Source organism: Sinocyclocheilus grahami, unplaced genomic scaffold, assembly GCF_001515645.1.
Source record: "Sinocyclocheilus grahami isolate Dianchi unplaced genomic scaffold, SAMN03320097.WGS_v1.1 scaffold83.1, whole genome shotgun sequence".
NCBI classification, from domain to species: Eukaryota; Metazoa; Chordata; class Actinopteri; order Cypriniformes; family Cyprinidae; genus Sinocyclocheilus; species Sinocyclocheilus grahami.
In genome coordinates, this window is record NW_015505262.1 from 576,777 (window position 1) to 588,553 (window position 11,777).

Genomic DNA, 11,777 nt, shown 5'->3' on the forward strand with positions numbered 1-11,777 from the left:
ATATATATATACACACACCTTGCTACGTGTACTGTGTTAGGTTAACCGAGACTTGTCATTTGCACTTATATATTGTTTCTCTTTTGTTAGTTTTGACTGCTTTAAATGTCCTCATTTGTAAGTCGCTTTGGACAAATATTGTCATGTGAAACCTGAGGTTTGGAATTTCAGTTCACATCATTAAATATCTGCTCTCAGTGCCAATAGGCTGCCACATTTGTAGTTAATGGAGAAAAGGGAAGTTATTGCTTCAGCTCTGAGTGGTGGTCCCTTCTTTTTCGCCACCCCCCTGCAATGTGGCCCCTCCCCCTAACCCCCTCTCCCTCTGCAGTGTACGTGTGTGGCATTTTGAGCACACTGGCGGCAGCAGGTGGAGATGACATCATCTGCACTGCAGCAGACTGCAGCACTGTGTCGGAACAAAGACATGTCAATGCTGCTGCTAACTGGTGCTGCCACACGGCCTCTCTCTTGGCATCTTTAGTCTCTAGGTAGCTTACTTTCCTTCTGTCTCTCTTTCTCCCTCTCTGGCATGGTATCTGCATAAAGTTTTAATGCTGAGAGCAGGCAGGCTGAAGCCCACTGATTCAATAAGTCATAGTTTAAATGAAAAATAATAATGCAAGTCCTCACCCACCAAGGTTTATTAATGGTAGTTGTTAAGGCTTTGAGGTGGTTTAAGAGATTTGAACAAATCCTTAACCTCAAGTATTAAACTTTGAAAAATAACATGTCCTGCAGATTTTTTGCTGAAAAGTTGAATGAAAGCTTTACAGACAATGTAACCACCCAGCAATGCGTTTGGGGTCAGTTAGATTTTTTATGCCTCTTATGCTCACCCTAGCAAACATTCAGTACAATACCCTGGCAACCATCCAGAGCACCCAGGAGTCATGGTGGCAAATTTAGCATGGGCTCTTTTGACCTGGATCAATACGAAACACCAACACTCTGGAAACTATATAGCAGTGTGTTAAAATCACATAGGATACCTTAGAAACCACATAGCACACTCTTAAAAATAAAGGTGCTTCACGATGCCATAGAAGAACCTTTTTGTCTAAATGGTTCCATAAAGAACCTTTAACATCTGAAGAACCTTTCTGTTTCACAAAAGGTTCTTTGGGGCAAAAGAAGGTTCTTCAGATTATAAAAAGATAAGAAAGAGATGGTTCTTTAAAGAGCCTTTGACTGAATGGTTCTTTGTGGAACCAAAAATGGTTCTTCTATGGCATCGCTTGAAGAACCTTTTGAAGCACCTTTATTTTTAAGAGTGCAGCACCTTGGCAACAAACCACAATGCCCTAGCTTCATGATGATGCATTTTTACACAGGTAAGCACCACTAAAATTTTCTTATACATTTCTTAACACTGGTTGACAGGTGTGTGAACCAGTGTTTTCATTTTCATTTTAGTTTAGGTTTTAGTCATTTTTTTTCATTTGCTTTTGTCATTTTTATTAGTTTTGTTATATCTATATATATATATATATATCTATATATATATATATACACGCCTTCTTTCTTTGTGTGCACATTTGGGCAGCATTATGCTAATATTTCCACATAGTGAGGTAGATATGTGAGGGTGTGTTAGAACAAGCCGTTTTAGGGGGGCGTGGCAGAGTCTTAACTTTGATCAAGAATATCTCTTTGGTTTTGAGACTTTAGTCTTTGCAACTTCAGGGATCTTATCTATTCACAATCAGTTTGTAACACTCCAAAGAGAAAGGAAAACTTGAAATCGCATCATATGACCCCTTTAATGTAATCAAGGGTTACTTAAGGACAAATGCTACAAATTGTACACTACTGTTCAAGTTTGGGGTCAGAAAGATTTTAATCTTATTCAGCAAGGACATTAAATTGATCAAAAATGACAGACATTTACAGTGTTGTATTAAAAATAAGTGAACTTTCTATTCATTAAAGAATCCTGAAAAAAGTATCACCATTTCCACAAACATATTAAGCAGCATAAGTGTTTTTAAACTGGTAATAATAATAAAAAAAAATGTTTCTTGAGCACCAAATCAGCATATTAAAATTTCTAAAATATCCTGTGACACTGATGATTAGAGTACTAGCTGCTGAAAATTCAGCTTTGCCATCACCGGAATAAATTACATTTTAAAATATATTCAAATAGAAACATTCATTTAAATTGTAATCACAATATTGTTTCACATTATTACTGATTTACCATATTATGATCAAATAAATGCAGCCTCGGTGAACATAAGAGACATTTTTTTTTACCTCTATAATTTGGTGGACTTTGGAAGTGACACAAAGGACTCTTCTGTTAATCGTGGCCCTTGTGCTTTGATTTAACGATCTGTCACAGTTATGAAGTGTATATAAAGTTACTGTACATTGCACTATATGTCCCTGTATATAACAATGTTTGTCTCTTTTAACATTCTTTATCCCATAGACCGGGTCAAGGGAGCTGGAGGGAACAACATGAGGGACCGTGCCACCATCAAACGGTTGAATATGTACAGGCAGAAGCAGAGATGGTAACAATCAGACCTGTCATTTACAAAATTACATATAAAAAATGATAACAATTCAGAATAGACTCAGAATGAGCTTTATTTACCAAGTGAGCACAGACACAGTGAATTGTATGGTTTCCAGTCACAAGACAATGAGCTGTTATTTTATTTTATTAAAAAATTATAATTATAATAATATAAAGTTTTTAAATTATGATGAAGCATGTATATCTCTTTCATTTATATGCCCACAGCAACAGTCGAGGTAAGGTGATCAAGCCCTTGCAGTACCAGAGCACAGTTGCTCCAGGAACTGTGGCCAGAGTTGAGCCCAACATCAAGTGGTTTGGTAAGAGCAATTCCTTTTTTGTTTGTTTTAATTAGTCTTATTGTGTATGCTTGTATTTGTGTATGAAGGGAACCAGCCATCTTTTCCAAGTAATATTATAGGCCACTTATTCTGTGGTCATACCATTCAGAATTCATATTGGATGTAAATATGTCTGATTATGTGAATATTTCTTTGGTTTTCCCATATGCTTCCTGTGCAGCCAATACACGTGTTATCAAGCAGTCATCCTTACAGAAATTCCAGGAAGAGATGAACGCGGTAAAAAAAGATCCGTACCGAGTAGTGATGAGACAGAGCAAGCTACCAATGTCCTTGCTGCATGACCGAATTAAAGCACATGTGAGTATGCACTCACGTTACACATACATGCTGTTTTTATACAAAAATCCTGTGGCGTGATGTGAGAAGACAGGTAGGCTTGGAGTTTTTCAGAGCAGACAATCAAGTAATGCATTGTGATGAGCTCAGTAAAAAGTAGTATCGTGAATCCTAAAGTTATTTATAATTTACTTACAACCAGAAAGTATCAATAAAAATTGATTAAATCAACTTAATGCAATTTTATATGTATTCGAGTATTATAATACAACGTTAGCAACATGGTAACATCTAACTCTGGGCTTTACATGAGTATATAACATTTCTATACTATTAGTGTTGGTTAATATTTTTATTATTTTAAAATTTTCCGTTTTCCTTTTAGATTTGGTTTGGTGGTTTTGTAATTTGTATACTCCTTTTTATACATATTTCTATTTAGCTTTAAGCAACATTTCTCATTTTTTAAAGTTTTTAAGTTTTTTATCTAATATGTATGTTTTATTTTATTTCAGCTTTTTTACATTTTGTTAAATACATCAGCAGCACATGCATGAACAGACTCAGTGTTCACGTGTTGCTTGAGTTTAATGTTCAGTATAATACTCCATGACCTGTCACTGTCAATGACTGGTGTCCTTTCGGCAGCCAGACACTTACTGAGTTGTCAAACAGTGTCAATTTACGTACATGACCTCATGACATTTTCACCAGGAAACCAAACAATATGTACCTGCTTTGTGACGTTCATGGCCCTCTGGATTAAACAAATATATGTTTTTAGTGCAAAAGACACAAATGTTGGTTACACAGGCAATTCAGATTTTATTTTTACCTTCTTGCACTTTTGCCGTCTCCCAATGTGCCTTTCTGTTCATCAATAAACTGACACTGGAGCAAACCACAGCCCAGCATGCCCCTGTCGCTTGGTTACCGTGTAGCAGCAGGTTGCCACAGAAACAGGCTTATCAGTGCGAGGCACATACAGTTGTGAGTACTGGTGCTATAGTTCACCTGTGCTGGTCCCAGTACTTTACTCTTTTATCTCTGATTGACAAATCACATGGCCATATGGTTAGTGTCAAAAGCCCAGTCATGGAGCCAGCTTGATATTTCTGGCTCTGTCAGGATTGTGTTACAACGTAATTTTATAAGCATTTAACTCATCCTGCACCCTAGCAACCATTCAGAACACTATAGCGACCCTATAGCAATGCCCTGGGCACCCTTGCATCGTGGTAATGAGTTTTGCACTGGCGAAAAATGTTCAAATCTAGTTATGAAATACAAATGCAAAATAATTTACTGTATGTCTATGTTCACTGCTGTGTTTCTAAAGCTGAATGTGTTGATGTGCCTCATTACTGAGTCCATTAATTTATAATAATAACTGCAGTTACGGAAATGGTGATTGATAACATCAGACTCTGATTCTTGATTGGATACCATAAGGGTAATGACTGAGTTTAATTAAACATCCAGTATAGAATTTTGCTTGGGGATGTGAGCTAAACCAAAGAAGAATTTATTTCAGACTTCAGTGAGATAAAGTGTAATTTAAATAAACTGTTTTCTTTTAATTGTACATTTAGTAGCTAATTTGCATCCTTTACTTGAATGTTAAACTAAAGTTGGAACCCAAGATTTGTGAACTACTGTGGTTAAACTGATATTAATGTTCCTCTGCAGATAACCAGTTCAGAATGTCCATCCTGGAGCGGCTGGAACAGATGGAGCGCAGGATGGCTGAGATGGCTGGTCAGCAGCAGCAGGGCTGTGGAGGAACAGCAGGGACTGGAGGGGGAGGTGGAGACGGAGGCGCCAACAGCCAGTCTCAGGTATAGCAGCACATCAGTAATTGTTATGTATGAGATTAGAATGTATTTTAAAACAGCAACACAAATGCTCAGTCAAATTTTAAAGTCTTTCCGTTATAGTACTCAAATTAAATTTTTTAAATGCAAATAATTCCTGTAATGGCAAAGCTGACTTTTCATATTGCTTTTATTATAAATTTTGCAAACTTTTTTTGCTCCAATCTTTAATGATCCTTCAGAAATCATAAAAAGCATAGTTATTTAAAACCTAAATGTAATTTGGATTTAAAGTAAACAATATTAAAATTCAGTTACTTCACCTGGCTGAAAAGATTTGCATTTTTATCAACATGGTGTTTATTAACATTGCTTTTGTGAGTCAGTTAAACAAATTCATTCAAACGATTTGTTCACTAATTGTATATCGCTGCAGCTTTTCTACTCATGAATTATAGCTTTCAGTTTGAGCCATAAAAACTATTACAGAAAGCAGTGGATTGTGACAGTTTATTGAGTTTGTGAAGATGTCAGGCCCTCCATTTTCTTCTGCAGTGTATCTCGGGACAAGCAGGAAGCTCTTTTGAGAGTCGTGTGGTGGTTGTTTGTGAGAAGATGATGAACAGGGCCTGCTGGGCCAAATCCAAACATCTGATCCACTCCAAGACCTTTCGGGGCATGACCTTGCTACACCTTGCTGCAGGCCAAGGCTACGCCACCCTCATTCAGACTCTTATCAAATGGCGGTGAGTTAAGAGCACTTAGATCTGTCTACATCTATGTGTAAATATGTTTTAGCTGATTTGGTGTTATTTCCCCTGTCACTAAGCATGAGAAATGGCATTTGTTGTCTTATCCAGCACGAAGCATGCAGACAGCATTGATCTGGAACTTGAGGTGGACCCTCTCAACGTGGATCACTTCTCTTGTACTCCACTGGTGTGTACCTCAAGCAATTTTAATTGAACTTAGTAAATCTTAGTAAAAAAAATGTTGCTTTTCCCACACCCATTTTTTTCTGCTTCATTGTTGTAGATGTGGGCTTGTGCATTGGGTCACCTAGAAGCAGCTGTGGTTTTGTACAAGTGGGACCGGAGAGCACTGGCCATCCCAGACTCTCTAGGGCGCCTGCCCCTCTTCATCGCCCGCTCCCGTGGCCACACCAAGCTGGCAGAGTGTCTGGAGCAGCTCCAGAGGGAGGAACAGCAGCAGCAGCAGACCCCGTCTTCCTTACCCCCAACCTCTAGCATGTCTTTCTCTCCCAATCCTGACATCCCCACCTCTAACAGCTGGATGGTGAGCTGGGGCAGCGACAGTATGGTGGCCCCCAGCAGGCAGAACACTGGTACAGCCACCACTACTACAACCCCTTGCACCAACCAGAATCCTGGTGAGAATCTCTAAAGTAGTTAGCTACTCTGCAAGCTGCTAACAAAAAGTTGCCAAATGCATGCAAGCTATTTAAAGGGATAGTTCACCCAAAAATGAAGATTCTGTCATAATTTACTTACCCTAGTTGTTCCAAACCTGTATGACTTTCTTTCTTCTGTTGAGCACAAAAGAAGATATTTTGAAGAATGTTGGTAACCAAACAGTTGACGGCACCCAATGACATCCATAGTATGGGGGGGGGGGAAATACTGTGGAAGACAATGGCTACCGTCAACTCTTCTGTGAATTAAATGCCTTTACTGAAAATACATTTTTAATAAGGAGGTTGACAACATTAAACTTTAACAGATAAATTTACACTAAGTTCAACAAAAAAAAGTAATATATCGGAAACAAAAACATTAGTGAACGGCAGCATTTAACCAAACTATTTGCTATAGAAAAAATGAGAAATTCCAGGGACATCTGCACTCATTGTTCATTGTTCATTTACACATCTGAATGAACTAATTCACTAAAATGAATCAGACTTTCCAGCACTACATATGAGACAGATAGGGGGCATTTTAGGAGAGCTCACTAAGTTGTAAAGGCTACTTGTTGAAAAAAACGCTGCTTGTAGCTTATTACTGGAAAAGCTGCACTATTTAGGAAACAGATGAACTTGCTTTACTAAAAAGATTATAGCAGATTTGCTCGCTTAATGTAATACCTTATTACATTTGCTTCAGTGAGCAGTACTTGCTGCACAATCTAATTCCAACTGTCTTATTTTTTTAGATTATCACTTATAGCACCTCAGAGACAGAGCAAATGTAATGGAAATATCAAATCCATCCTCTCCTCTGAGTGCAACTCACTCTATCTTTCTCTTTTGTGACTAGATTTGAGAAGACCAAGATCAGAGCCCTCTAGCTACTACAGCAACGAGTGCCAGCGGGACCTCCCCCTCGCCAAAAAACACAAGCCCAACCCCGAGTTTGTGCAAGGACAGCTGGATAAGCACATGTCTGTTTCCTTGAACATAGAGCAGCAGACACATAAACTGTCAACCAGCCCTAAGGCCCTTCCTTCCACCCCATCCAGCCCGGATAAGAGCGTCTCTGAGGAGGGTTTGGGGACAGTGGGCATCCTGCAAGCCAAGATGGCCTCTTACCGTGGAGGCCATAAATGGGGCACTAGAGAAGTGCTCAGGAAGAGTAGCATCAGCGGCACAGGGAAGGAGAAGTTGGCCAGCCGGTTGCGACAGCGTGGCGAACCCCTCAGCATGCTGGGAATGGTGGAGAGAGAGATGGTAGACACTGAGATACTTTCTTACAAGGAGGATCTAGAGAACCAGAACTGCCTCTCGCACATGGAGGACCTGCAGGTGAGAGAACTGCACATAAACAAACGCACACGGTGCCTTAAATGGCACCCGCTCACAGTCAGCCAGCCTCATTTACACCTGTACTGATACATTTGTCAGTAAATAGACTCTGCAAACAAACACAGCTACAAGCGAAGAAAGGCCAAGGGAGATATAGAGCACCATCCGTCCTGCTGACATGTGAAATCAGCGCTAGAGAGCGGCGGCGGCGGCGGCCGCGGCCCCGGCCCCACTCTCTCCCGAGACCTTCGTCACCACATTAAACACTTCTTCCATTGATTTGCTCCCATCGCCAGGAGTTAGTCCAGCCCCATTCATCTCTGTCACTCTATGGGGATAGAGGGGCTGTAGCAGTGTGTTCCTCCAAAGTAAACATCCTGGCGCTCGATTGATCTGACGGGTTAGCGAGTATATGTGTGCATTTTGTCACAACAGAAAGTCTGTGCTTGTGCAACGCTGAATGCATGTGTTTGTGCGCCTCGCAGGCGAATATGATGAGCCTGGCAGAGCACATCATTGAGGCCACTCCAGAGCGTATCAAGCGGGAACATTTTCCAACCATGGAGTCTGTTCCTCTGGACAACAGTGGGCTCACCAACACCATGTGCTGGCTAGCCAGTTACCTGGGAGACGTGGAACACCTGCCCGGCATCATCCACTTGAGGTTAGTGGACATCATTACTTTAATATACATATGTATTGGTATGCAGCGACCAGAGTGGAAAATTAACTTTTATGCCCACCAGCCACAGTGGTTGGTGAATGCGGAATTTACTAGCTACTCTTTTGTCAATTCAAAAATATATTTTGAAAAAAGTATTTTCAATATTAAAAAAATATTAGTATTTTTCAATTCAAAACTTTTTTTTTATTCAAAAATATAAAACAGCTCACTATGTATGTGAAAGGTCTGTGAATAAATGCATGAAGCATTAATTATTGCATTATTGTTAAGCATTAACCAAAAAGTGAACTAAGTGAATGATGTAGTTCTAACTCTTTTTTGAAAATTCAAAAAAAAAAAAAAACCTTTTAAAGAATTAATGACAGAGTGAGAACATAAAAATACTTAAATGATAAATGTATACAAATATTTTAATCTTTTGAACTTTCTGTTAATTAAAGAGCACTGAAAAAATGTATCACGGTTTTCACAAAAATATTAAGCAGTGCAGTTAATGTTTTCAGCATTGATAATAATAACAACTGTTTATTGAGCTCCAAATCAGCATATTAGAATCTTTAGATATTTCTGAAGATCATGTGACACTTAAGAATGTGGTAATGACTGCTGAAAATTCAGGAATAAATTACATTTTAAAATATAATAAAATAGAAAACAATTATTTAAAATTTCAGTTTTTACTCTTGATGTTTTGTTTGCCTGTTTGTTTTTGTTTTTTATAAAAAAATAATAATAATAATAATCAGCCCTGGTGAGCATAAGAGACTTCTTTCAAAAACATAAAAAATCCTACCAGGCCTCAAACTTTTGAACAGTAGTGTATATATATGATTTTTGCAACATATGACATATTTTTCTCTAAATAATAATTCTATTAATCCTACCTACGAACATTCAGCTACGTTTTGAACATCAAAAATCAGTCTTTGAACAGCAGCCAAAAATGTTTGTAATTGCACAAATGTCAAAGTAAAGTGAACCTGCTGTTTTTAATTTCCCACCCTGGCGATGATGTGTTTAAGGAAAAACAAAATGTATGTCTAGACCCTGCTAACTCCATGTATGTATGTATGTGTGTGGTTTGTTTCTTTGAGCAGTCCCATATACAGTGAACCCCTGACCCCTCCCTCCAACCCTAGCCTGAGCCCGGGTAACTCGCCCATGCGTGAGGGCCCATTTGAGAAGCCGACCTTGCCTGCTCCATCCGAGTGGAGTGAGTTTCTCCGAGCCTCCAACAGCAAAGTGGAGAGAGAGTTAGCCCAGCTCACACTGTCCGACCCCGAGCAGAGGGAGCTCTACGAAGCTGCACGGCTGGTGCAGACCGCTTTCCGCAAGTACAAGGTACAGGCCAGGGGCTCGGGTGCCATGCGCTTGTGTTGATGTGTGAATAGAGACAGGATGTAAACGTCTATGCACAGGTATTGGTAGGAACGAACACAGGACACCCTCTGTCTCCTTCCTGCTTTGTCCTTCCTTATGAGTTCATAAACACACAGGCACAGAGTAGTCAGTCCCCACAGCTTCAGCATGGGTAAGGTGGCTTATCCAGCGCATGGCCTGGCTTATTATAAGGAGCGATTGCTGTCTCCTGTGGCTGCTTGAAATGAGTTCCCACAAAGATTCACCAGCTGGCCAAACTGACGCTTGTGCTCAGAGGCGTCTGCTCTCTCAGCACCAGATGCAGCCAAGCGAGAAGGGTGTCTTTTCTCTATCACTTTCATTCTCCTGTAAGTGAACAGCCTAGTGGGCGTCTGCCAAGTGTTGCCCGCTCCTCGGACTAACCCATTTCCCTCTCTTCCTGCAGGGACGCCCACTGCGCGAGCAACAGGAAGTAGCCACCTCTGTCATTCAGCGCTGTTACAGGAAATACAAGCAGGTAATCCTTTAAGATGCTCTGACATTGCTTTTCCAACCTTTGCTGGATGTCTGGTTAATACGTCAAGCTCCAGTAAATGCACTTGAGTCAATTATAAGGCCTGCTGTAGAGGGAATTGTTGTTTAAAAGCTCTTGGAGAGCTCTTAGTGCAAGGTCACACGGTTTTCCATTCATGACAAATCTATTTTTCCCCCTTGCAAGCTAACATGGATAGCCTTGAAGGTAATTTTTTTAGTTTGATTGTTCATGCATTATTTAAAGCAGATTTTCTTTTGTCTGCACAAATATAAAAATTTATTTAATGGCAATGGCCACTTACACACTGTGTCATTCGCACATTTTGATGCAAGTAGTTGCAAGGGACGCTCCATATACTGTGGACTAAAGAGGACGATCTCGCTAGACCAGTGGTCACCAACGTGGTGCCCGTGGGCACCTGGTAGCCCGCATGGAGTCTCTGAGTCGCCCGCAAAGCACGTTCTATAAATAACCTAAATTAGCTTCGGGCAATAAATGATATCATATCGAGATTATGATCAAATTTATGTTAATGATGATAAACTCTGGACATTTTACTCAAAAAGGATTAATCTAACATTCTATCACACAACAGAAATAAATGTTACAGCAACCAGTCAGTGCATGTCGCTAATAAGTCTGCATATTCTGTGTGTCTGTGTGAATGCGTGGAGTAGTTTAATCTGATACACAAACTCAAACACACGTGACTCGCTGTGTTTTCGAGATGGTCCTCACTGCAGAACACAAGATCCAGGGGGCGAGGTTGGATCCAGATCCAACTCCTCCCATCTTACATATACCTAAACCCACCCATCTCCACCCCTAAACCTACCATCTCCACCCCCTAGATGTGGATCCAACCCCGCCCACTGGATCTTTGTACTGCAGTGAGGGGCTACTGGTGTTTTCAGCGTCTGCATCTCAATATATGAGGACATGAACACATGCGCTTCATATTCAGAGCTGCTCTGAGAGTCACTTCACCAACTTTATGCAGTTTCATTTGAGAAAAAATACCGTCAAATACACGCTGAAACTAAAAAGTCCTTCACGACAAACCGTCAAAATAAAAGTCCGGTTTAACGTGAAATTATATGACAACCAAGTTATTTTTTTATGTTGTGCAGCATCATGTCTGATAAAATAAACAAAAAAAATTTAAAATGCAATGTTTTGTTGTAAATTGATTTTCATTTGATTGCATTTTAAAAGATTGATTAAATAGTTAAAGTTTTATTAATTCATTTCACTAGACAAATTTGTACTGAATCATAAAACACAGAATCCATAAGAAATCAAATGGAAAACACAGAATTTAGGGGAAAATAAAATGCATTTATTTTCAAGATATCAAGATATAAAAATATCAAGATATCAAGATATTTAAAAAATATATATATATACATATATATATATATATATATATATATATATATATATATATATATA

The 11,777-nt window shown here is 39.4% G+C and overlaps 2 protein-coding genes across 2 annotated transcripts in view; both read left to right on the forward strand.

The window, feature by feature from the left end:
• The window catches only part of LOC107586544 (calmodulin-binding transcription activator 1-like), a 491,571-nt gene that overhangs the window by 471,247 nt on the left and 8,547 nt on the right, over positions 1-11,777 (forward strand). The window contains exons 12-20 of the mRNA XM_016273968.1: positions 4,861-5,009; positions 5,541-5,731; positions 5,846-5,924; positions 6,021-6,375; positions 7,262-7,746; positions 8,232-8,410; positions 9,529-9,772; positions 10,236-10,307; positions 10,509-10,529. Coding sequence (XP_016129454.1) covers positions 4,861-5,009; positions 5,541-5,731; positions 5,846-5,924; positions 6,021-6,375; positions 7,262-7,746; positions 8,232-8,410; positions 9,529-9,772; positions 10,236-10,307; positions 10,509-10,529 — 1,775 coding nt within the window. The remainder of the gene's footprint in view (positions 1-4,860; positions 5,010-5,540; positions 5,732-5,845; positions 5,925-6,020; positions 6,376-7,261; positions 7,747-8,231; positions 8,411-9,528; positions 9,773-10,235; positions 10,308-10,508; positions 10,530-11,777) is intronic.
• On the forward strand, positions 2,435-3,254 carry LOC107586513 (nucleolar GTP-binding protein 2-like). Its single transcript, XM_016273911.1, has 3 exons — positions 2,435-2,522; positions 2,756-2,850; positions 3,053-3,254. Exons 1-3 carry the CDS (start codon positions 2,467-2,469, stop codon positions 3,250-3,252), a joined length of 351 nt encoding a protein of 116 aa, XP_016129397.1. The 5' UTR covers positions 2,435-2,466; the 3' UTR covers positions 3,253-3,254.